A 26,572-nucleotide genomic window follows, 5' to 3' on the forward strand; every position below is an offset into this window, starting at 1 on the left:
GAAATACTGAATATCACAGAGGATACATTAAAAATGAGACACCTGTTCTGTTATGAAGCATTCACATTAGAATTAATGGAACATGGACATTGACAGTATTATTAAATAAGTCTTGAAAGAAATAAATAAAGCTACCTTGGAAATCCAGTTAGGACTAAATAACCCATGTAGTAAATACACTTCCCTTCTTCCAAAGAAATTCCTTAGGAGACTGTCTGTCTTGCTGTAGGTTTGTTTTCACTGGAAAAGAAAGGTTTTCTCTTGATCTTACATTCCCAAAGGATGGAGAGTATCAGCTAATTTATCTCATGATCAAAGGGAAGTAAGTGCCTGTTTGACATTTTTTTAACATGAGATAGTTCATGGGAAGGCCATGGCCAGGAGCAGAAGGAAGATCTCATTGTTCCACAGCAAATATGGGGCCAGAACTGAGGCAGCATTTCTGGAGAAATGCTGGCAGCACTGTCACCAGGAGGGGAGATACAGAAAGGGGAGATTTGTTTCTATTTATTTCCAACTTCTCTCTTCTCAAGATCAAGGAAAATAAAGGGGTGGTTTCCCTCTATGTTGCAAACTCTTCAGATAAATTCATCCATTGTACCATTTGTGGTAGAACCATTTTGCAGAGACTGATGAGAAAACATGAGATTAATTCCTGGCTTTCAATTCAGGAAAGGCATACAATTGACATTCAGCTCAGGAAATCTTCCAGATTTGGTTAAACAAAACCTGTCTAGCCCCTTGCAAATCCAGATACATTTATAATCTAGTTTTTCTGATAAGTGTTCCTACCACACAGAGGAGTAGCCTCAGGAAACATGAGTTTGCTGCTCATGGGTGACAGTAGGAAAAGCACTCCACCTCTGTTTTTGTCCTCTCAACAACAGAGCAAAGCATGACCTTAGCACACTTATTTCTGCAAAACACTTCACATTTTGCTGTGTAATGAGTAAGGAATTGACATCTACTTTGAGTTCAAAGGAAATGGACCATTAAATGTAAAAAAAAAAAAGCTTTGAATGGTAAGAATTGATCTTTAGTCTTGTTGCTGCAGGTTTATTCCCAGACAGTGAGCAAATATTTGAGCAATCTCACCCTCCAATAAGAATAACCTAACCTATACCTAATTTCCTTCATTTAGTTCATCAAGCAAAAAAAAAAAATCTCATGCTGAATTGTTTGACTGCTGACAATTAATAGTCTAACAAAAGGAGTTCTTATATATGATTTTGCTCTGGCTACCAGAAATCCCAGTGGGAGATATGCTGCTCAATTTTGCCTGAGTTGTTTCAAAGTAAGAACTTGAAGACTCTAGCTACAGTAATTATTATCACATACAGAAGATAAATTAGCATTTGCTAAATAGGTTGTGTTTTGGTTTAGGGCAAATTTGGGAGGAAACTTCTGAATTGGGGTTTTTAACTGGTTCGGGTAAAAAATATTCTCTCAGAGAGAAGTGGGAAAAAATTGTTTATTTAACTGACAAAACACTTTCCAGCACAAAATTGAACAATACCAAACTGCAAAACTTCTTTCTGCTTTGAAGGAGTTAAATTCAGAAGAGTCTTTTTGTGGGTCACAGCCCATCTCTCTCAGGCTGTTCTCAGTCTCTCTGTGCTCTCAGCTCAGCTCTCTCAGGCTGTTCTCAGTCTCTCTGTGCTCTCAGCTCTCTCAGGCTGTTCTCAGTCTCTCTGTGCTCTCAGCTCTCTCAGGCTGTTCTCAGTCTCTCTCTGTGCTCTCAGCTCTCTCAGGCTGTTCTCAGTCTCTCTGTGCTCTCAGCTCTCTCAGGCTGTTCTCAGTCTCTCTGACCCTGGGAAATGCCCCAGGCCAGCCCAGGTGAGCCACAGGTGTGAGCTCCTGGTGCTCCAATGGGTTTTCAATCCAGAGCAGGTTTGAACAATTCTAAGAAAAAGGGAAAAAACATTCCAGGGCACTCCTTTGCTTTAGCTAGCCAGAAAAACCAACTAAAAGCAAGAAGAAGCTCTCTCCCACCACCCACTGCAGACAACACAGTCTGTGTGAAGGATGGAGGGGAGTAAGAGCAGCCTCTGATAACAACTCTGCACCTTTTTCTTCCCTGTTTACTCCTGGAAGCAATCTTAAAACTGTAGAACTTAATATTCAACACCAACAGACGATTTGGGGATACAAGCATCATAAAGTCACCTCAAGACAGTTATTAGAAAGATCACATGTTGTCATAGGTAGTAAATAGTTAACTACAGCATGTATAAAAAAAGGCTAAAAACCTATTAAATCAGAACCAGTGGTAGATTTACAAAAGTATGGATGGTTTGAATTTTAAATGAGGTAAGATGTCATCCCACATTGTGAAGAAAAGCTTGGGAAATGGTCTTCCTAGTCAACATTTCTATAAGAAATACCAAAGTCACCTTTCATTGCATTGCAATAAGTAGTTATGATGGTGACATCTTACTGTTTTCTCCTGCATACCAAAAAGGGTTAACATATTATGCATATTTTGGTAATTTTACACCATGTACTTAATACAATGTGATTAGTGACCTTCATATATGGCTTGTCCAAATCTCCATTATTGAGACCCATCAACTAACAAATATGACCAACTGTGTGAAGGAGCATGATTCAAATTTGATTGATACAGTAGCACCACATAACAATATAGGGAATTGAAATAAGAAACTGAATTTTTAGAGGAAAAATCAGTGACAGCTTTAGAATTGTAGGACATAAGTCCTTGAATGTGATTTGTTATATCTGTCTATATCTACTTTTGTAGGCATGAAGAAGCAGACTCCACTCATCACCAAGTTTTCTTGGCACTTCACATAGTTCCCTATTTGTATTTTTCATCTTTATAAGCTCATTTCTCTTCTTAACAGTATCAGGTCAAACCACTATTGCCATAAAAATCCTAAGCTTACTCTTAGGAAGGAAATAGGCTGTAGAGCTGATAATGTTGTATGTGTAAAGTACATATATTAAAACCTGAAACATTATCTAATGTCTCTCCACTGCTGTTATTCTGCAAAAATCTTTAGTATATGCAGGTTATAATTTTTCATGCAGAATTATAATTTTTAAGTTACTAATCTCTTTTTAAGATTTTGATAGCAAAAATTAAGAGTGGGATGCATTGCTCTAAGACTTGGTTTAAAAAAAGAACAGATTCTCTATTAACTCAACAACATAGTAATAACATTGAAACTTCAAGTAGTCCCTATTAATATGAGATGAAAATATTTGTTGAAAGAAAATAATTGTGCAATTCTCAGCAACTGCATGATGCTCATGTGATGTTCCTGTAACATGACCAAACCAGGAAGATCAAAAAGTCATGTAATGACAAACCCATTGCTGTTGCATATTGGAGTTGCTATTGCACTACTCCAGTCACCTGTCTCTCCATTTCCAGTGAGCATAATGGCTAAGCATTATCACTTTTATTTTCCCTGTTGAGTCCTTCTCCACATGGGCTGTGGGCTCTGTTTCTGAGTGTTTCCTCAGAGTGTCACTGAGCTCACTGAGCGCCGGTGGCTTCCAAAATTGAAGTTGTTGGGATAATCTCTAGTCAGTTTGCCACCATCCTGCCCAGGAGCTGTTTCTCTGCTGGCTACAAGGGGATGATGGCCAAAGAAAGGCCCTGCTGAAGAATCAGGAGCAGCAGATTCTTCCTCTGCCCACCTATTAAAGAAATAATAGCCTTTCCCAAGAGGATCAGAGGGAGAAGCTCCCTGATCTTCTGTGTCTCTGTGGGACAGGGCTGCTGCTGGATGTAGAAATGGTGACACACATAAGTGGCTGATGCTTTGGTCAAGGTCATCATTAGATGCAGGTGATGCCACAGGTGCACCAGAAGCAGTTTCTTTTCTTGATCTGAGTTTCTGGATTTCAAGATCCTGTTGCTCCTTAGGAAGTTTATCTACTTGCTGTGCTTTCAGAATAAGAGATGCTCCAAAGGTTCCTCGCAGAGAAGAAATTAAGAGCCTGATGGAGGAGAAAGGGAATGGATTTTACCAGTGGGCTTATTCCATAATCAACATCACATGCACAGATCACAACCCAAATACAGATACTGATTTTCCATTGCTCTACAGACATCTGGTAGACACCTTATACTTGGCAGATGAAAGTTGACTCCTGCATGCTACTAAATATTTAGCTTGACCTGTATAGGGTCTATATCTATATCTACATAATTTTTTTTTTTTTTAGTATTTATAACTACTTTTTTGCTGAAGAAAGAAAAAAATTGCAAGAGATACAATATTTGAAAAGATGGAAGTTGTATGTATACTGCTAAAACAGGCTAAAGAAGAGATCTTATTCTGTTAGATAAGGGAAAACCAGAAGTTAAAAACATCAGGTTTTGGATTTTTTCAGAAAGCAGCAACAAAATTATCCTACCTGCCCTTTGCAGGACATAGAACTCATGTAACTAAATATTGTGTGCTGTGAGACAGTGTACATCCTCTCCCCATGTGAAAATCAGTCTCTTTCAAAGCATCTTTTTATTAGGATTTGACCTTTACATACATGGCTTCATGTATTTTAAAACAAACATGGGAGCTCTGTGAAATTGCATTTAGAAAGGTGCTATCCTCACATCCTGCTGCTAATGTATGTATAAGCAAGAATTACAAGATTAAAAAGGTTAACAAGGGACACTCAGTACAGAAAAGGCTTTTAAGGCAATGGATTTATTGGGCTTGCACAAGCTGGAGAGGATGAAGTTTATCTGCTGTGCCTGTGCTCAGGCTGGTCAATCCCAACAGAATCTGGTTAGGAAGTCAAGAGCATGGGAGAGCTCAAGACTGTGTATCACAATATCCTGTGTCTTTCCCCTCAGCTCATTTTCTGTATCTTTTTTGCAAGTCCCAGGTAAAGCAGACAGGAGGACAGAGAAGGGATGGGAAACTGTGCCTGCTCTCTTCTCTTGACAATGAACATTAAATTCTTTCTTCTTCTCAGAGTTGAGGGCATTTGTACTTAATGCTGTGCAGTTTGTGTCCCTGTGCAGAGGCAGTTTTGAGGTGCAGGTGTGCCAAGCACTGCCAGATGTGCTCCAAGAAAAGCCCAGAGCAGGCAGGGCACAGGGCAAGCCTCCCTTGAGTGCTGCTCAAACAAAAGGCAGCACTGAGAGGAAGAACCCAGGAGAGCATTAATTTAAAAAAACCTGTTAGAAGGAAACCAGAACCTCAAGACACCAAGTGAGGAGATAGGGAGCAGACTGCAGAGTGTGATGGATGATGGAATGGAATTTAAAACTGAGTGCATTTCAGCAAAGGGTGGTTTCACCACTGCTGTGATCTGCTGGCAAGCTCAGCTGTAGTAGAAATGGGTCCTGGATATTCTGCAGATGAAGGATTGTGCAGAAAATAATCTGGGTACCTAAATGAAGGAACAGCAGTTTTCCAGATTAGAAGATATGAATATGTAACTCTTAACCTCAGTAACTTGCTGAGTCAGAAAGGATCTTAACTGTGTTGAGTTTTCCTGATGGGAAAAGTAAGATATATATAGTGACTGATCTAGGGTTATATAACTGAATAAATGAACAGTTCATGAACTGGCAGGTTGAACTGAGGCATCTAACTTCCATGCTGATCAATTATCCTATACAGCACTGTCTGACACATTACATTATCTGTACACATTGTTACTGTTTCTCCACTCACAAACCCACAAAAGGAAAACACAAACCTTGGTAAGAGAGCAATGACAGGGGTGATGAGGCACAGTAAATAAAAGATGGGGTCCTGGAGCTGTCTCTCCATAATCCAGTAAGGGTTGGTGGGAGGGTTGCAGGCCAGGCAGGCAGCATTGTAGATGACTGAGAAGATGAAGTACAAAGCCACACTGCAGACCATGGTCACCAGCTGCAGCACAGTCTGCAAGCACAAGGGATGCCTGTCAGACCTGACTGGGTGTAAGACAGCAGACAAACACAGCTGGAAAAAATGCACCTAACTGCATTTTGCTGGAATCTGCAGTAGGAGAAATAGCCAGAAATGAATGTAGAAAACAGCAGTGAATACCATTCTCCAGGTAACACTTCCTCATATATTGAGGTATGCAAATAGTTTGTACTGTCCTGTCCAAAGGTGTGGTAGAAACAAATTCTGTCACTGTGGGCATGAAGGTACTAACCTGGGGTTAACAACAAATTCTGGCATTTTGTGAAATCTTAGTGTACCTGTTACTTCCTTTTTGTGACCCGGAATTCAGGTAAATGACTCTGACAGAGAATTCTATGCCTACACAAGATGCAACCTTCACCAAAAAAAAAAAAAAAAAAAAAAAAAAGCAGTGCTGTGAACAGGACTGGTCAAACACATACCCATGTCCTCGTTTCTAGAGCCAGGTGCAAGAGAATGGTCAGGAGGGAGATGGTGTTGATGGGGTTTCCAAAGGAAAACACATCTATGTCAGAGTCTTTGTACATCTACAAAACAGGCAGAGAGGCTGGGGTGAACCCTGACTGTTCAGAACTGAATTTGCTACTTCTAAGGTGGACAGGAGAGTGAGAATGTTAACAAGACTGTTACTTACCAAATAGGGGACAAAGAAGCAAACGAGGCTTTGATAGAAGGCATCCAACATTGTAATAATAAAAGTTGACAAGTTGTATATCTGCAGGAGTTTATAGATAACAGTCATTATGATGGGATATATGTCTCTAGCCTGTCCTGCAAACATAATTGCTGTCTGTTTTTCTTTCATTCAGACTACTAATTATTACTAACTGGTCTCCTTCCATGAGTAAATGCCTTTTGAGCAGCTGACTAAACCAAAGGCTTATCTTAAACAGGCATTTTATCTGTGTTAAGTACAGACAGAAATACTACCAAGTCAACCAAGAGTCTAAAAAGCTGAATTTTGCCAATGTTGCATCCCTTCAAGGGATCTTATTCCTCAAATTCTTTATCCAAGCTATTTGTTGAGTTATAAAATTGGTCAAAAATCCTTTCTTCTAATGAAACACTTGTTTTGTGCTATTTTAAATTGTGATATTTATACTTATCTAGTGACCTATGGTATGCCAGCTCCCATGCAGCAGAATGCAATACTGGAGAGACAGAAAATTGGGTTCCTCTTGTTTTAATGTTCCAAGTCAGTCTAAACTCTATTCTCCCTTCCCTCATTTCTAAGCAAAAACACCTGTAGCCCTTTGGATAATCAAGCAGTTATTTCAGCCATCATGTCATACCTCTGAATTTTGTCCATTCTTGTACAACTCAGGCAGACGTAGGAGTGTTTCTGCAGAAACATCTTTATCAAGGACTCCAAAGAGAAGAGGGGGCACTGAGGTGAAGAAGAGGTTGAAAAAAATCATCTGCCAGTAATCTACCATGGTGCTGCCTGAGAACCCACAGAAGAACTGGTACCAGAAGAGCAGGTTGACATAGCACTGGGGAGAAGCAAATACAACACACAGTTCCACTTGTGATCTTTATGTGAGACACTGCTTATTAAGAGTCTCCTGAGAGGGTTTTGGTTAAAGGCACTGCACTTCATTCTATAAGGCAATATAACTTAAGGATCCACTGTGATACAGCTTTTTTAAAAGACATTATGGTTCTTTAAGAAATGTCAGAGAATAATTGAGTAAACTGTTCACAGCCCTGAGCACCAGGATCCTTTCAGAATCTAGTTGTCCATGTGGAATCAAAGCTGTGCTGCTCCTCAATGCTGCAGGGGAGATTAAAGAATGGCAGCATCCTAGTCTGGAGATGTATTTCACATTGCAAATAAAAACCCTTTCAACTCTAAAAGGATGGCCAGTCAAAAAAAGGAAAGAGTTCATTTCCACTACAAATTTTAACAGTGATAAGAAGTAATCCTTATTGAAAATTATTAAAAACTCCCTGAGAATCAGATACCTTGAATTCTAAATAAGAAGCCTTTTATGTTCAGCCTCTTTCATGTCAAATAGACTTGTTTGCCCAGTATTGTAGAAATTTAGTTACTGCATTTTTTCCACTTTGTATCACACTTCAACACATAGTTCATTTGCATATGCATTAAATTTTTAATAAAAATGACAGATATGACTGCATCATTACTAGCAAGTGGTTCCTGTAACAATTCAGAGGTTTCACAGGCAGGCAATTCTCAGTGCACACTCATCAACATTTGAGTGCTAATAATCTGATCTCCCTTATGCAAATTTTATTTTGAAGCTCATGGATATTATTAATAATATTTCTTGTGCTAACATACGAAGTTATTAAGCCTTGAGTCCTTTTTTCCTCTGGAATAATGCTATTTCAAGATATATTTAGAGCCTGTATTTTCCTCAGTGCTCTATACAGAACCTTGCTGAGAAGGAAGGGGCATACTACAAATTTGCAAACTGAAGAAACGCAAACTGTGCCTTCATAAAAATAGTATAACCTGCAAAAACCAAAAACAACCAACCAAGAAAACCCCCAGACCTGGAATTAACCTTTGCTAGGATGACAACTTCATAATTTCAATCACCTTACCACATTTTTGTAGAAAAAGTAAATCACCATCTTTGCCAGGCGAGAATAGCACCAATGTCCATGGACAAGAAGGAGCTTTTTGAGATGCTTAAATCGGGATATTGCAAAGTCACTGGCCATCACAGCCTTGGGAGAAGGAACAGAAGGTCATTCACAATGCATCCTTTTCACTTGCTGTGTGATGAAATTTGAACATAGACTTGAAATAATTTCCTACGATTGAATATTGTAGAAGAAACAAACCAACAGACTGACCCTCAAGAATACAGTTGGAGATTTTTATCTCTGCAGAACTCTCTATTTAAGGAGGATAAGGAAGGGGGATGTGTGGGAAAGGATTCAGGGCAGAAGACAGTGGAAGAGAGTCCACAAAACCTGGAAATGCAGCAGCTGAGATTCAGAAGCCAGATGCTCACCCAACAGTGGGTACACATCAGCTAATTTTCCATTCTTATGAGCAAACACAGGTTTGTCCTCACTTGATAATTTTTGGCTCAAAAGGCCTTTTTTTTTTTTTTTTGGCTGGATCCATAATTACAAGCTGTATATTAATTTATGATGCCAACTTGCATTTTTAAGATGACCCTTGAGAGTGTAGGGCTACTATGAAATTTATTAAGCCTGAAGGGACTATCTGACAAAAGAGGAAAGAAACTGAGAGGGTACCTGCATGCCTTCTTGGCCAGATATTCCAATTCCAACATCAGCTGCTTGAATCATACTTACATCATTTGCACCATCCCCTAGAGTGAGAGACAGGACAGAATTATAACAGTGCAAGAAGTGGTGCCTCCATCAGAAGAAGGAAATAATCTCAGCTATGCTGATTATTTCACATATTCTGTACTACCATGCATCTTGATCAGTAAAAACTGATGTGTGACATCAAGGCTCTTGGTCTCTCTCCTTCCCAGGAGACCTAGCTCAACCAGGGCAAAATCCAGCACTGGGACTGGCTGGGTGGTGACACAGCAGCCCCAACACCATTTACACCAGCAGCATTTTGTGTTCCTGCTTGGCCATATACCCAGGATCACGCTTTGCAACACCCTATTTCACTGAACTCTCTGAATCTATGACAAAGCTGATTGCAGATGAAAATGTAAACAAGCCAGTTTCAAGAATTATTTTGCTCATTTCAACTTGTAGCAATATATTAAATATGTAACCAAATTCCCAGGGAAATAACAGCCGTGCTTTCCACTTGCAATATGGAGATTGTAAATCAGGTGAGCTGGTAAAGTAAATGAAGCAGAAGGCTGAAAGCTTACAGTTTGGACTGTAAGACAAATCAATATTTCAAAAATACAAAAGACTCTTCTGTTTCTGTTTTGTCCACAGAGGTGTATTTTTTTAGTTTGGAGTTATCTAAATCAATTCATCAAGGATTTTAGTGATATCACTTAACAAAAGTGTGGTAGAAAACTCAAAGCATTTCACACTATTTGGAGGTAAAAGGCAATGAGTCAGTGCCTCTGAAGATAATTCTGTTTTCACTAGCTGGGAAAATCTGTCAGGAAAAGGGCTTTATGAAAAGATAGAATAGTGACTAATCTTGATTTCCAGGCTCAAAACAAGAACATTTTTGAGGTAATATGTATATGTATCAGTTTGTACTGATGTGCATGAAAGGGACTGCTGGGAGATTCTGAATTTGGAGTGCCTTCATCTTGTTTAAAGGGGGGTGGATTTGCTTAGTGAAAGCTGAGGAAGGGCTTTTATATGGGTTTGGACCAGGAAAGATAAATGCAGTAAGCAAACCGCATTGATTTATCAGAGGCACAAAAACCTGCCCTGTACAACACATTCCACACATTTATCTTAAAGAAAGAGCCTATTGTTGGAGATGATGAAATGGTGAAACCTTACAAATATGAATACATAAATTCTGAAAATGGGGTTGAAATGAAAGCCACTCTTGAGACACCAAGCCTCAGTCCCTAAATAACTAGAAGACAATGGAATGGCTAGCTAAGGTAATCCCCTCTTGATGAAACGATGATTCCTGCTACAAGTGGGTCCAAAGGTCAAGAAAAAGGTCTTGTTAAGAGTTTAAAGTATAACAAACTATGGTAATATGAAAATTCCTATAGGCTGTATGTAAATGCTATAGAATTTGTATCTTGTATCAGATTGGTTAGCAGAAATTGGAATATTCATAGTAGAAGATTTATTGTATTGTAAATGAGAAATTGCTCTCTTCTTCTCCTTTCCTCTTATTCTTTCTCTTCTTCTCCTCCTCTCCTCTCTTATTCTCTTTCCTCTCATCTCTCTCTCCCTTTCTCTCCCTCTTCTTTGTTTCTTATTACCCCTCACCCTCCTTTCTCTCCTCACCCCTCTTTCTTACACTCTCACCTCTCGCCCTCCATCCTCCTCCCTCACCCTCCCTGCTCTCTCGCCCCCATTCTCTCTCTCTTTGTCCCCCGCCTTGCTCAGAGCTGCTGGCAGTGGCTTTTAGCCAGATTCCTTATACCCACACCCTCATAACAAACTGCAGCTGTAACAGCAGCCTTTGTGAAGCGACTGAGTTTGTCCCGATAAAACCCATCCACCCTGACAGAGAGACCCCCAGAGCCTGTCTCCTGCGAGAGCCCCGGAGGCTGTAGGTACCTATGGACAGGGTCATGGCTCTGAGGTGCCCCCTGACCATCCTGACCACCATGCTCTTGTGCAGGGGCGTGGAGCGGCAGCAGAGCACGGCGCGGCAGCGCTGCGCCAGCGCCAGCAGCTTCTCCTGCAGCCCGCCCTGCACGATGGCGCTCAGGGTCCGCCCATCCAGCACCAGCCCAAACTCGCGGCTCGGCGCCTCCGCTGCCCACGGACATCTTGGCATGATGCCGAAAAGTTTCCTCTGCGGTTGGTTGGACTCGCAATTCTTCTTCACCTCTTCCAGGGTTAAGTTCAGGAGAGATTCACAAGTTTCCTGGAAACAGAAATAGTTATCTCCAGCTCCCCTTACAGCACAGTGCCGTGCCAATGGATGCTTGCATAATCATGCCAGTGGGTTTAAGCTGTCAGATAAACATTAGGGGAGATTTGCTGAAAAATGCACGGATTCATCTGATTGGAGATTATTTCAATATGACACCATCCAATCCCTCAGAGGAAATACTGCACATTTAATCAGCCAGTTAATTGAGGTAAGAAATTATTTTAGAAGAAAATACAGAAATCTTTAAATCAGAAAGGCATAGGTGCCTTTATGGTGAGAGTTCAGAAATTAAAAAGAAAATATTTTCTTTTACAGAGATCAAAAAATGTAGTGCTGATATGAATGATGTGAGATATGGCAGCATTGGCTTCCACAAAAAATAAACCGTGGTAAGAGAAACAAGAGGCCCAGATTTTCAAGATTATCCAGTAACTTTCAAAATTTGGCCTTTTCTAAGTCACATATCAGGTGTGTGTCACAATTAGGAACAGAAATAAAACTTTATATTTTCCAGCACTGTGCCACAAAGTCATCCTGTCTTAGCAAATCTGCTTCATGTTGGATCAAGTCTCTCCTTTTAGATGCCAATAATTGGAATTGACTTGGTACTAGACAGAAACAGATTGAAGGGGAAAACTCTTACCTCTCCCATCCAGATCTCCTAAAATGGCCATCACTATCAGAGAAAATCTAAAATGATATCAAAGTCATTTTGCTCCCTCCTAGTACTCAAAGTCCTCTTTCTGTGGCATGGCCCTGGAATATCTGAGGAGTTAATCACTCCTTTTTCTGCCAGCTTTAGTGATGATTCAGTTCTATAATGTTATTTTCACTTTATGTAGCATAAGGTACATGTGCAGGATGTTTGCAAGATTTAAATTACACTTAGGTGGGAGGTTCTGGAATCAAATGTACCTCTGACATCTAATAAAAACCTGCACCTAGCCTGCACACTTAAAACCCCTAAAAATATTGAATAAGCATCATCTTTTTGTGAACAAACCAAAATCAGCAGTGGAAATTCTTGGTTTGCCTCGACAAGCCTTTTGAAACAAATTTGCCAAGCTACCTAATTATGTTGTGTTTTCTTGGAAGACATTTCATTTTCAGTGTTTGAATAATCTGCTGGGCTCAGGGGTAAGGAGAGCCCCTTCACGCTGATCCCACTTCAAGATATGAGTTTGGCAAAGTCAACAGGTTAAATGCTTTGTATTACTTGTGTTCTCACTGCTGCTATCGGGAGCCTCTTTCAGAAGTTTGTCTCTGGTTTAATTTTGAAAGTGAGGGAACTAAATCTTATTGTGGAGAAGCTCCAGTGTCCCTGGACTATGGGGATTCCCACAAGTCCCCATGTGTCTGCAGGCTGCTTCTGAGCCTGGATCCAGGGCCACAGAGGCTGCTGTGCCCATGCCAGCATCTCCAGGAGCCAGGGTGGTCCTGCCTGTGGCATCTCTGCTCTGGCAGGAATCATCTTCTAATTTCCATCCTAAATGTATTCATTCTGCTTTCTGGTAAAGCAGATATGCATTTCAAATGAAATTACACATTGGAATGTTTTTTGTGCCAGATTCCATATAATCTTTGCTTGTTTCTGTATTTCCATGGCATTGAAAGAGACATTTGCATAGGATTTTTTCTGGTTTGGAGAGCTACTAGCTGCAGACAAAAGCTGTTACAAAGTAGACCATCTCAATACTCCATGCAATTGCCTACCATAAGAAAAAGCATTTGGGATCTTTTTGTCTTTAGAAATGGTCAGGGCTGATCTTCCTTAGCAAATGGATCTGGTTTAACCATAATGCCTGGACATGGTATCCCCATAATCCATCCCCTAGGCAACCTGTGCCACCCAGATGCTTGAAAGGATGAGGTGAGGGGCTGTGCATAGTGATGGCCAGTTCACTTTCTGACATCAAGGCATGATTTTCCTGGTAGGTTGCTTATATTGCTCCACATCCAGCAAAAGCCAAGTTGGCTTGTCTTAAGCCTTTTACTTTCACCATCCACAATGACATTTCCCTCTTTGGAAGTTAGGGCTCTATTTTCTCTCTTCTGTTCAGACATCAGAACAATCTGCACTACAGATTGCTCACTGTGTTTTAGTGACTCACAGGAAGTGACAGACCTGCCCTAGAAGGATTATCCTTATTTTGGACTACATTATACCCATTATCCATAAATTTGGACTCCTTTGCCTATACCCTGCCTATCTTGTTGCCCATGGAAGTTGAAGGAATTTTTGAACACGTTGGCAATTGTGTTTGTCACCATGGAATGTCAAGAAAATAACTATGTTTTTAACTGGCCCCTGCTTAAACAAAAATATACTGGATTAAATTTTCTGCTAATAAATTTCTGATTAAGGCTAATCCTACTAGGGAACATGTAATTAGAAAATTCTGAATTTACTTAAATTTACACCTTCATACTTTTTCTTGGCTGACAGCACTTTCCAAATGTCTTCTAACAGATACCACTTAGTGTTAAACTGAAATTTCCATTGTAAGGTGGAAATCCAAATATCTATGATATTAAGGAATTAGGGACTTAAATTGCATATTAATTTCTTCCTAAATATGCTAACTCAGGTAATATCTAGCAATTCAGGTAATTTTTAAAAACAATATTCTGATTTGGAAAAGTCAGCACAATCTAAATGAATGAAACTCACTTTAGTGTCTTATATTTCAATTCATCCTGCCATGTCCTGTCTACAGTTTCTCTGGCCTGTTTGAGGCTTTTTGTCTGTTCTTTGTTGACTGATGTTGAAAGCAGAGGAATGTCAAATTGCAAGACACAAAGAAAGGGTAAGACAGCAAATTTTGTGCATTTTGTCTTTCTTTACTCACCTTATTTTCAGTGTTAATGGTGAAGACAGTGTCCCTCTGGTTCAGAAGTTTGCAGGAGTATGCAATGTTAACTGCTGTCTCCTGTTTGTCTCCTGTCAACACCCAAATTTTTATCCCAGCTTCTTGGAGAGACACAATAGTGTCAGGCACTCCATCCTGCAGCCGATCTTCAATCGCTGTTGCTCCTGGGCAAACAGGAAAAGAACAGACATAATTTTCTTTTCTTGGAAATCAAGTTGCTATTTTCTTGTTTAAAAAAAGTTCTTTGCTTTCCAAACACGGTGCTGAACTTATTGAGAATTGAACCAAGCTTTTGTCCAACAAATAAACATGCAGGCACATGATTTGCATTTGGATTAAGGTCTGAATGTGTGAACAATCAAGTTCTGTCTCTTCGTTTTGCTCATTGCAAGAACAATGCATTTCATTTCTTCCTAATAATCCAAAATGACAATGTGCTGGCAGAGGAATCACACCATATGCATTTTAAAAATACTGCATTAGGTCCCATCAAAGCAACCAGAAAAGATGAACTTTGACTGTTTAAATGAATGCTGTCCCTATTGTCAAGTCAGATTCTTCAGCCATCAAAGGCTGAAGAAACAGTACAGTACATTTTCTTTTTGAACATGCACAAACTTAGAAGCAGATGCCAACACTCATCCTGATGATGTTGGGAGATCACCATCTGAATGCTACAATTCTCCTTATCCCTTCCACTAGAGGTCAGTTTGAAGATGCTGTAACTGTGGTACATTAAAAATATTGATTTAGGCTAAGGGAACACTTTTTAAAAATTAAAATAATTTAAAATGTGAAAGCACACAGAATCTTAGTAATTAGCAAAAGTAACAGATTCTGACAAGATCTACATTACCTCTTATGTGGTCTGCTTATGGCATTTACCATTATTACTCTAATTTTTTAAATCACTGCAGAGATTTTGAGAAGCCATAATGTAAGCCATTCTGCTTGCAATAGCAGAAATTCATCAAAGTATAGGCACAAATTGTAGTCAGAGAAAAATGAGACTGAGACAACAAAAAATCAAAGACATAAGGAACAAAATGTTTGGAAACAAAATAGAAAGCACTGAAGTGCTCCATAATTTAACAGAATGACATTGTTAGATATGATGGTGATGAATGATGCAGAAATGTCAGTCAATGTAAGTTTTAATACTAAATATTTTTAAACAAAGTGCACAAAGCATGCACAACAATGCAACAACAGCAGGAAAACACCCACATGTTTAAGTTACTGTATTTTATAATACAGTTCAATTACCAAAATTCCATCAGCATCCGCACTCAAAATTGAAGTAAATTTATAATATTTTATGGGTTTATCTAAGGATAAGGATGCACAGTTGAATTGTGGGAAGTTCATTATCTACTGTGGCAGCTGAGCCACAGTTACAGCTGATGTGCATGTTCTTTGCTTGGGGCACACAATAGTTTCAGTACACTTTTTCAAAGTTACTGCTGCCCAAAATGTGTGAGAACTTATACAAACACTGTCATTGGATTTTATCTCCCTAGCTTGGAGATTTCCAAACCACAGAGGAAGTATTTTAGATATAAATTACTATGAGCTGTTGTCTGTCTTATTGCCAAGACTATCACAGGAGATCAAATGATGCTTCATGCAATGACAATTCTTATTTTTAGCTACCCAGCAGGGTGAATTTGGTCTCCAGATGCTGTGCTGTCTCTATTAACAGCTCCTCTCTGTTGTCAATCGCAGCTTCTGCCTCCTGACGAAAATTGGCCCATTTTTGAAAGTCATCTTCATTCAAGACCTGCATAAAACAATTTAAACAGTGCTTATTTGAAATTTAAATAAGAGAGAAATGCCAACATTCTGGATCACAGAGACTTAACTCCTATTCAAACTGGCAAAGAACTGTCATCTTTAAAATAAGACTTTTCTAAGAGAAAACTGCAAGAACAAGTAGTTTGTACAAGTGACCAACAGCTGAGACTCAAAAATACAATGCAGAGAAACTCTTGCTCACACAACAGTTTCTGAGGGCTGATCTACATTACTCCAGAGCTTGAATATGATCTATTTGTTGCACACTGACAACTTCTGTATGAAACTGTGACACTAGCCCAGGCTGAGAGCAAGATTTTTGAAAGCTGAATGCCAAGCAAAAGAGAAAAAGGTTGGCTGCTCTGCAGACTCTTTGTTTTTTGCTTGGAAGCACTGTAGAGTAGATCAGCTAGAGTTACTGCACAAAAAACAGAAATAAATGTTTTGAGACTGACTAAAAATCCATCATTTGGTCACAGTGAGGAAAAAGCAAAAAAATACTCCAGACAAGGCAGGTAGAGGGACAAAAAGATGGGCTATATATCTGGCTGGTTGTCTGAAGCAGGATTATAAGCACTGAATTTTTCTAGCAATTCTATTGACATGTACAGAACCTGGTCCCACCTTCTTAGCTATGCACAGAGTTCTCAGTCCATCACGGGCATAGTAGTCCAGATGTTTCTGTGTTCTCTCTTTTATTCTTTTCAGTCTCCTCTCTGTGCTAATGTCACCTGTGTGAAACACACAGAAAAGATTCCATATTTTAAGCACAAATAATTCTCATTCTAATAGCCTAAGATTAAAAAGGAGTGGGCATTAGAGAAGAGTGAATTCCATTATAATGTCAAGTTTTGTAAAAGCTCAAAAGTGTTGGCTGTGCAGAAGTTGAAATCTTGCTAAAAATCTTATTTCCTTTAAGATAACATTACTTGTGTTTTTGTTTTATACTTCAAATTTTAAAGTTTAAGTAAGTTTTAATACTATAGCACTCTTGCTGACAACCTGAAAAACAATGGTCAGGTCCTTATGACAGTATTATTGAAGAGTACACAACTCACATGGGTTAGTATTATCAGTGACTTTTAATTATCCCGTTCCATATTCTAAGCACTTCTAAGGTTAAATAAATACCTCAGTTCTTATCTGCAAGGATAATACTAGACAAAACTTATATTTTTTATACTTCTTATACCTAGATATAATATTTAATGAAGAAAAGGGTACTGCAAACTTCTTTGTTAGGAGGCTAATTGGCTAATTACCTTTGGGGGAGTTGTCCAACAGGTCCATTATTACAGAATCAGCACCTTTTGTGTAGACAACAATCTCCTTGGTTAAAGGGTGTCTGACCACTACAGACATCCTTTTCCTGACTGAGTCGAAGCCCAGGGTGCAGAGGATGTCCAAGGTGAGGAGTGTTCCCTGGGGCAGCTGCACAGTGACCTGTTCAGGGGTGCGGGACACCAGGACGAAGCCGTAGGCTCGGGCGGCGTACACCAGAGCTGCCTCATCTGGGCTCTCAGCCTCGTAGCAAAACTCTGCTGGCAGAGACCTGTTAGACCCAAAAACCTCAGCCAAGGAAGCACTACCAATATCTGTGCTGCCCTTGTCCTGGAGTTCCTGGCCTCCACTGCTGGCTCCATCGTCACCACTCTCCAGCACAGCAAGGGGCTCCTCAGTGTTCTTTGCGCTGAAGCTGGCACCAAGTTGTGAACTAGACTGAGATGATGAAAAGGATTGACTGAGGCTTGCTAATTTTAGCCTTTGAAATATCTGATGAATTTTCTCCAGAGTGATTCCTGAAGGTTTTATTGGTGGTGGGATTGTGACCTAGAAATATGAAAAAAACCATGAAGGTTAAAAATAAATAATTGTGAACTTCAACAGCCTTCTCAAAACCTCTCTCTACTTTTCTACATCTAAATGACAGTATTAATAACTGAAACTTCCACTTTTCCCCCCTCCTGCCATTTAACTGTGGTGGAAGGATTCAATAGAAGTCATTTGTGAGATGGCATCCAAATCTGATGGTGATTTGTATCTCTACCCCTGAAACAAAGATGTAATGAAGCTCTTGTAGTTCTGTCAATTGCCTGGCAGATCAGAGAAAACCCAGAGTGTTCAAAAAACTTCTCACAGCATATATAATACAAAATCTAAAAGAAAAAGTAAAGATCCTGAGGTAGCCTTAGCTATTCATAAACGTAAAAAGACAAGCTAGGAAGGGATACACAGGCAAGGAAGCAGTAAATATTACAGAAAATTGTTTATTACAGTAAAGGAACTGGAGGACAACTCCCAAACAAACCACTTTTCACCACTCGAGTTCTCACTGGACACTATTCTATGTTGTTAAATGGCAGCACAATCCAATTTCCTCACGTATTTAAAGTTAGATTACCCTTTGTCTTGGCTCAGTAGCTGTGGAAACCAGAACTGTATTGCAGATGGCAAGAGCAAGAAAAAAGTCAGTAAAGGATGTGGAAGTCTTCGCATGCATAAAAGGAGAAAAGCTTTCAGTCTGGAGGGCAGCCTCTCGCACTCGCCTCAGCAGCCTGCTGTCAGGAGTCACATCCTTCTCCTGGAAGAGAAAATACTCAGTGAGCATTACTTGCATTCACCATGGTCCTCAAGGTAACTGGCAACTTCATAGACTTCTTGAATTTATACCTACAAAATGCCTTTTGTGCTTAACATCTAGGAAAAAAGGTACCTTTCAAAAAGCTGCAACTAGGTAATTAAAAGAAAGTGCATCTCCAAAAGGAAGATGATCTCAGAATTTTATTTCTTTTGAGATCTACTAAAAATCAGAAAAAAACCCCTTAACTTTCAAACTGCTGACTCCTGAATTAAAGGGCATACTTGGGGGTCTCCCAGCTCAGTGTAGAAGCTGACACAGAATGTTATTTCAACACAGAATGTTTTGTGCTTATGGTTTAATTACAGTAGCACCACTTTTTATTTCCACAGCAGTTTCATTTTGTACCCAGAAAGCAAAGTGCTCTCAAACTTTTCTTCTTCAGTTTTTTCAACAAATAAATAAATAAATAAATAAATTATTACTTGCTCTTGAAATGTTTCTGTAATTTTATTACCATTCTCTTTCTAATCTAACCTAAATTTGCAAGCCAAACTACTTGACAATGCCACTTCCCTACAATTTAACTGGATGTAGAGCTATGGGAGTATTACTTTTAATAGAAATTTCATCTTAGTAGAATCTGGTTTGGGTTAAATTCAGGGCCATATTTAACAAGGAATTCCAAATTTTCATCAAATTTCTTCATCCATTGCCACAAGTAGAATAAACATCACAAACACCAGATTATTTCATGTGTATCTCAGCCTCTCCTATCTGTCATCATCCCACTCAATCTCTTTTTCACTGATATCCTCAATGTCTGCTGCAAGTTCATGTCAAAAAGAACAATGCACTACTGGGCATTTCACTTCAGCAGCAACTTTCTGAGCTCAAAGCTTCCTCTGGAAAAATCAAAGATTGTCAGGCTAATTGTGGTCTCAGAGTTTTAAAAACAAAATAAAAAATCAATATTTATCAGAAAATATTTCTTATCTTCTTTCAGATTAAGTGAAAACAGCACTGACCTGAATTTTCAGCCTGAACATACCAAACCAAGCAAAAAAGAAAACTGAATAAAACGGAGCTAATGACAATGATCACTTAAATTTGCCACCTTCTCAATGTCAACAATTTTGCTAGTGAAAATGCTGATATAAAATGACTAGTGCCATTCAGTTTTAAGGTTTCCTCATTAAGTTGATAGCATTTCTTCTACTTGATGGCATGAAAACCTGATGATCATGGGACAATGAAAATTGTCATTAAATGTTTCTAATAGCAAGGCACTACTTATTGGAACTATTAAATCTAGAAGGAAATGCACTGTCACTCTCTTAATTCATAAGAACACCTAAAGGTAGAGAGAATAAATATTAATTTTCTATCATATGAAATTGTTGTAAGATAGATTTTTCTTACAAACCTCTGTCTGACCTACACACGGGTCTACAAGCACACTCTGTGTACCAGGAATACTCAGGGTGCTGCAGATTTGTAGCAGAGTAAAAATGCATCAGATGATGTAAATTCCAAAGTGCAGGAGCGATAGAGACACCAAAAAATGTATTATTCCCATTTTATTAATAGGGAATTGGCTATGGTGGCAAAGAAGGATCCTTCTATGTTTCATTTAAAGGACAGGCTCTGTGCAATATCTAAAAGTCTCCATTTTTACAACAATTTCGCAAGGTGTTAAAACAGGGTGTGACTAGGGTGTTAAAACAATTTATCTAGATACAGTGACATCTATGAGCAGCTAAAGGTGTTTATTTCCATTACAGCAGCTTATTCTTCATCTACCCAAAAGGCATTTGATACTAGTTCCTCAGATATTACTTTACAAGTGAATAAAAAAAAATTATAGAAGAAAAAGAAAAGGCCTGGCATTAAAAGAATGTAATTGGAAAATATACTGGCAAGAAATTTCTTTATCATCCTTCAATAGCATGACCTGTAAGAAGTTCTCAGAAGTCATGTGTTCTCAAGGATCCACAGTGGTGTTCTCAGCAACTCATGAGGTTTGGGCTGGAAACTTACAGAACTCCCATATTCCAAGAATAGTAGGAGTTCTGAGTGGTACTTACTACATGACAGCAGAATTGAATGAGGTTATAAGCGCTGCAGCAAATAAAATTCTGAGAATTCTGCATTTATTAGACTTCTTTTAAAATCAAGATTTGGATGGGTTTCCCAGGCATTTAATTTTAATCGGATTTTTAATTTTGAAAGTGTACAACCTTCCTTTAGTGTCCAGAAAAGCCTTGTCTAAAATGCCTGTTAAAAATTCAAAAAAAGTCTGATTTGGGAAGTTCCAGATGCAAATTGCAGCAGATCCTGCTCTTCCCTGACTGCAGCCTGCACGCTCCTGTGGGAGTCCAGGGTTTTTCCCTGGCTCCTTCGGGGATGCAAAAACCCCCCTGGCAGACCCCTCAGAGACCCCCGAGTGCTGCCCAGGAGCTGCAGGGGCTGGATTTGGCTCCTTGGGAGAATCTGCCCACGTTGAGAGAAGAGACACAGAAAATAATGATGAGTAGAGTGTAAATTAGATTGTTAAAATGTAGTATAAGTAGTTTTTTAGATTGTTTATATTAAGGGCCATGTGGCCAAGATGGAGGACCCTGGGTGTGGTGGGCTTCTTCCTCCTTCTTCTTCATGTCATCCATGCTGAAGTTGCACCCTGGGAATCACAGATTGGACGGGGAAAGAACTGGACATTGTAAAGAGGTTGCATGGCATTGGGGAAAATTTGTAAATATTGTATACGTAGTTTAGGGTATAAAGACCTTGGCACAGCCCTCCCAGGGGACCTTTTTGCTACGGTCGACCTGCAGAGCAGACCTGTGTCGAGCTGGCAGAAACATTTTAAAGATAAGATAAATAAACAGCCCCAAAACAACACAAGGTCGTCTCGAGCTGCTTTCTTGTCGGCGCCTCCGAGAGAACCAGACTTTTTACCACCTTCATGCCCTCTCTGGGGAGGTCTCAAGCCTGAAGAGACCCTCGGAGACGGGGCAGCTCCAACTGAGGATTCATTCTCGATCTCCCCTCCCCTATTAATGCAGCAAGGATCCCTGCTCTGCCCCACGCTTTCCAGCGGCAGCGCGGCAGGAGGGGTGCCCGGCGGGGGCTGTACTCACCATGGGGCTGCTGAAGGCCACCTGGGGCTGGCCGCTGTCCCGGCGGCGCAGGGAGCGGCTCCCGCCGTGCGGCCCGGCCCGCGCCCGCTCGCTGTGGGCCCTGCGCAGGGGCTCCCGCGGGGCTGCGCGCCCCCGGCTCAGCGCGCCCACTGCCCAGCGGCGCAGCTTCGCCAGCTCCTCGCTGTCCAAATCCAGCTCTCTCTGTGTTCGCAGCCGCCTGTCTGTAAAAAAAGTGAAGCTTTATCTCTGCTTCTCGATTTTATTGAATTGTATTTTTTCTTTAAACTTCCTCGATCAGTTAAAAAGTCTGAAACGATTTAAAACAAAGCCAAAGTATTTCAAAAGCCACCACTAGAAAGATTTCACTCTCCACAGCAGTTTCTGGGAATTGCCACTGTTATTATTACAAGAAAATAAAAATGGGTTTTCAAAGTGATCAGTCACTTTTATAGGCTTCTTTTAATGTTTTGTCTCTTTAGCTGCTTTTTGCAGTTGAAACGGTTGGAGAGTGAATTACGGTAATTCACAAGTTTCTAATGTTTTCAGTCACAGAATACAAACATCTTTTTGGCAGCTGCTTCTCAGCTTAACAGGATCCTTTCCACTACGTAGAGCACGAAAATAATGATGAAGATGGGGCCCGAGTCAACACCATGAATTCACAGCACCAAGTGCCAAGATCGTTCAGGTCTGGACTGCAGCCAGGATCCACTCCAGGAAAAGAATATATGTATTTTTCATATCACACAGAAGTGTACATTTACATATCCACAGAAAGAATTAACTTTTGGACCCACTGAGTTTAAATATTAACTAATATCAGTTTGTGAGCTTATAAAAGGTTTTCTGCTGTTTATTTAGAAATTGAAGATAAAATGTTCTCTCTGTGTGCTCTTTGAATGCAGGGCAAATCCTGGAGGTGCCTGCAGAGGGATCTGGAAAACCTTTCCCATCTAACTTCAGATTCATTTAAAAAATGCCTTCACTTTTGTGAATCTCTGTAACAGCAGTCCCTCACAGAACAGTGACATTTCACAAAACTCTACATTCAATCAGAGGGTGCAGTATGTTTATGTATTCATATTTAAATTAGTAATATTTAATTGTTCAGACAAAAAAAAGGAAGTATAAAAATGTGTCTCACCATTTTCCTGATGGGAAAACTCAATTCCATCCACAGTACAGCGCCGGAACACCATTTTATTTTCTGTTAGGGTCCCAGTTTTGTCTGAGAAGATGTACTGGATTTGTCCCAGGTCCTCAGTAATAGTGAGGGCACGGCACTGGATGGGCAGATCTGCTTCTTCATCATACAGGTCAATGTCATTGTGAATTAAGAAGACTTGGCCCAGCTTGACCAACTCAATTGACACATAAAGAGATATGGGGATTAAAATCTGAAAGAGAATTTAAATTCTTGTGAGGGGTGAGAAAAATTTCTCTGTCCTGGCACAGATATACTGATGATTTCCAAAGAAACAGTTCTTCCTAGAGACATGTTGTAGGACGGATGAATAATAACTGAGGGGTGAAAAAAATCCTGCACATAATAGCAATGGAGAAACAGGGATAAGAAGTGGCAAACTGAAGACTAAATTCCTAGAGTACTAAATTCAAAAGTGGGTTTTTCTGAGGCTACCCTTACAAAGCACATTGTCTGAACATAGGATCATGCTTGCTCTTGCCCTTCTGAACCTCTGAAAGGATGGACTAGCACAGACTAACTCTTAGTGCAGAAGAGTTTCACAAACCATTACTTTGCATACAACATTTCCCACCCACAAGTTTCCTTGCCCTGAAATAAGAATGGGCAAGGAAGAAATTCCCATTTTAAGATGTACAAGTATCCTGTTTCAATAATGAAGAACAACTCCCAAAGGAATCTCTAAACAGCTCTGAAAATTATAGTCAGATTTTGTTCATCTTAAAAAAATTCTGTCCATTTAAATCTTTGCACTGACATCAAGAAACCTGAAAATTAAATGTAATTTTTTTCCTCACCCAATAAAATATTCTTTCTCAATTAGGCTTCATCACATTCATATGTACAAGTATCCTACTTCTAATTTAGCCTCTTTTCTATACCAGATGAACCATATCTAGTTATTATTCCCCACTGGAAAATTTTGTTTCACTGTTTTTCTGGGATGTTGAATGGCTTTTTTAATGTTGGAATTCTGGATACAGGCAGAAAAAAAAAGTTGACATTTGGATGTAAATATCTTCTTTATTGCATCTGCTATTATTCTGATTTAACGTTATTATATATGTGTTTCCTATCTATATCTTTGTGGGGTTTCAATAGCAAGAAAAAAATCTGCACTTGGAAAGAAAAAAACCAAAACAACATTATTTCACACTTGGATGACTTGAAACACTCCTAGCAATATTCTCAAATAGGATTAAGAAGGCACTGCAGAGCTACTGTTGATATTAATTGTTCATTAGTGATTATACTCAGTTTTGAGCAGCTTCTTCCTTGGAGGTAACAGAGAGGTTTTTGTCTTTTACCTGCAACAGGATTATCATTGTCAGGAACATGTAGAAACCAGCAAGAACTGGAGAGACAAAATTGCCATTACTGTCTGGGACATCATAAGGTGGATGCTCCTGAAAGTTTCCTGTCCAGATGCCATGGCCTGTAGGAATGAGATACAAGATTGAAATTGGCTGAGCAGTGAAGTGACAAAACTCCTGAAATGCGCAGGAATGGACTGCTCTGCTATAAAACAGAGAGAGCATCTCCGAAACAGTGCTCCCCACATAATGCTGCAAATCTTCTGGAGAATGCAAAGTACCTGCAGAGCTCTGTAGTACATGCACATAATTGATATGCTAGTGAGAAATAAGTTTTCAGGGGTATTTTCATTCACCTCTGCTTCATCAGGTGCTTCCCATGCCTCTTAGCTCTGCACAGATCTTTTCTCATTCTGTATTTTCCCACTGGAAGATTCTATCACCTGCCCATAAAAATCCTCAGAGCTGAACTCTCTTTCCTCTCACAGAAAAAACCTTAGAACCTTTGTATATAGACAAACTAAAATATTTCTTATTCTCCCTGACCTTTCTTGATTTCAATCTGTTTTTGTTAAGAGTTGGCAAACCCCCTAAATTCAATCTGGGAAACTCATCTTTGCATTCCTTCAATTGAATCATATCTCAAACTTCTTCCTCAGTGTTTTAAGTACCAGTAGATACCATTGCACTGCTACAACAAAGCTTCTATTCCAGGACGTCTCATAAAATTTTTTTTACCACTTTTCATATTGTCCTTATTGAAATAAACTTTTGTCAAGGAGCAGAAGCTTCCCATAGAGGCAGACAACTTGGTTTCCCTCACTGCATCATTTGTCCAGATGCCAAAAACCTCTATCAGTGCACTTCACATATTCAGCTCAAATCAACATTTCCATTAGCACCAGTTAACCAAGCAATTGTTCTGCAGCATGTGCCTACTAAAGTTCTGCCAAAAAATATTCAAATTACTTCAGCAATGCTCTTTGGCTGCTTCAGACCAGAGTCACATCTGAACATGGCCAACTCTGCTCTACAAGCACTTTTCACCCCATTTATCACTGTGAGCAAGAACAATCCTGATAACTGATCCACCAGTGATGCTTTTTCCTAGAACCCTACATTCAGAGAAGGCTGCAGGAACATGGTAGAGCTTCTGGACATTTTGGATGGATGAAAAAAAATTGGACTTTTTACTCTTCTACATGTTTCACTTAGACTGTGAATTCTTTTTTTAACCTGAACAGATAAATTATTGTTTAAATGCTGATTTTTTTTCTTCTGAGACTTCTTTTAACTTTAAATTGAAGGACTTCATTACTCAAGAGCCCCTACACACCAGACAAGGCAAGTCTCTAAATCCATGTGACAGCAGCCAGGGAACAAGAAAAATAAAATCTCTCCCTCACACAGAGCTCAGTTGTGAACTGAAATCCCACTTTGATGCCGAAATGGCCCACTGCAACATGAAGCAGTAGTGAGCAAGTCAGTTCAATTATTCATCTGTTTTGGATGGTCCTAACTTCCCATGGTATCACACATGATGACTGGCTGGTGTGCCACATCACATAACTCCAGGAAAACTTCATTTGACTGTCACTTGGAGCAGCAGCCTAAGCAAGTTATCACTGAAATAAAACCCATTAAAAGAGAAAGGGGCTCGTGGGAGCCCCTGTTATCTCTTTAAAGCATTGCCCCATTCAAAAGTCAGTACACTCAAATTTGGTCCTTTGCTCCAAATTGTGAGATCCTGTTAATTCTGGCCTGCCTGGGACGGGCTGCAGTCAGAGCTGGAAGGCAAGCAGGTGAAGATAGTCTTTTTGAGATTACCAATCCAGTAAACTCCAGTCAGTTAATAAAAACCAGTTACTAAATTACACTAACTCACACGTGCTCACCTGCAAGGACCTCAGAAAAATACAGGCCATTCCAATGTAAGCAATTATTTTGCAGCCTGGTGTGAAAGGGCTTTTGAGAAGGAAGGCAGCCATGGAGGATGCCAACTGAATGCATTAGTTATGAGCAGCTCATGGGTTCTAAATTATGTCTCTGTTTAATATCACTCCCAAACATATCAGAGGGAGATGCTACTGAAATGAAAGTAAAGCAGAATCATTTTATTTTTGCTCTTATGCACAAGGAGTAAACACCCCCTCAGGAAGCAAAGCTCTCAGCTGACAAATATCAATTCCTACAGTGCAGTCACAGGATAGTTTTCTCTTGCTTTACATGCACGATGCATGGTGGGGATGAATCTTATCTGAAACATTTAT

The 26,572-nt window shown here is 39.7% G+C and overlaps 2 protein-coding genes across 2 annotated transcripts in view; both read right to left on the reverse strand.

Annotated features, from left to right (window-relative positions):
* Nucleotides 1-3,343: 3,343 nt before the first annotated feature.
* Nucleotides 3,344-9,204, reverse strand: LOC306808980 (phospholipid-transporting ATPase VB-like). Its single transcript, XM_079320032.1, has 7 exons — nt 9,138-9,204; nt 8,472-8,597; nt 7,193-7,393; nt 6,535-6,615; nt 6,323-6,427; nt 5,686-5,873; nt 3,344-3,969 (listed from the first exon to the last, which is right to left on the reverse strand). The coding sequence occupies exons 1-7, from the start codon at nt 9,189-9,191 to the stop codon at nt 3,486-3,488; spliced, it is 1,239 nt and encodes a 412-aa protein (XP_079176158.1). The 5' UTR covers nt 9,192-9,204; the 3' UTR covers nt 3,344-3,485.
* Nucleotides 9,205-10,938: 1,734 nt separating this feature from the next.
* ATP10B (ATPase phospholipid transporting 10B (putative)) overlaps nt 10,939-26,572 on the reverse strand; it is a gene marked incomplete at both ends in the record, with an annotated part of 35,104 nt that continues 19,470 nt past the window's right edge. Inside the window, 9 exons of the mRNA XM_079319895.1 lie at nt 10,939-11,394; nt 14,253-14,437; nt 15,927-16,053; nt 16,692-16,798; nt 17,330-17,897; nt 18,469-18,648; nt 21,786-22,006; nt 22,930-23,182; nt 24,297-24,424. Coding sequence (XP_079176021.1) covers nt 10,939-11,394; nt 14,253-14,437; nt 15,927-16,053; nt 16,692-16,798; nt 17,330-17,897; nt 18,469-18,648; nt 21,786-22,006; nt 22,930-23,182; nt 24,297-24,424 — 2,225 coding nt within the window. The remainder of the gene's footprint in view (nt 11,395-14,252; nt 14,438-15,926; nt 16,054-16,691; nt 16,799-17,329; nt 17,898-18,468; nt 18,649-21,785; nt 22,007-22,929; nt 23,183-24,296; nt 24,425-26,572) is intronic.

Source organism: Erithacus rubecula (assembly GCF_903797595.1).
Source record: "Erithacus rubecula genome assembly, chromosome: 16".
NCBI lineage: Eukaryota > Metazoa > Chordata > Aves > Passeriformes > Muscicapidae > Erithacus > Erithacus rubecula.

Excerpts from the sequence above, each read along its gene's own strand:
- LOC306808980 (XM_079320032.1), bottom strand. The coding sequence starts at position 9,191 with ATGATTCAAGCAGCTGATGTTGGAATTGGAATATCTGGCCAAGAAGGC. Across the intron at positions 6,616-7,192 it reads AGAATGGACAAAATTCAGAG|ATATACAACTTGTCAACTTT; the intron begins GTATGACATGAT and ends AAACTCCTGCAG. Across the intron at positions 6,428-6,534 it reads GCTTCTTTGTCCCCTATTTG|ATGTACAAAGACTCTGACAT; the intron begins GTAAGTAACAGT and ends CCTGTTTTGTAG.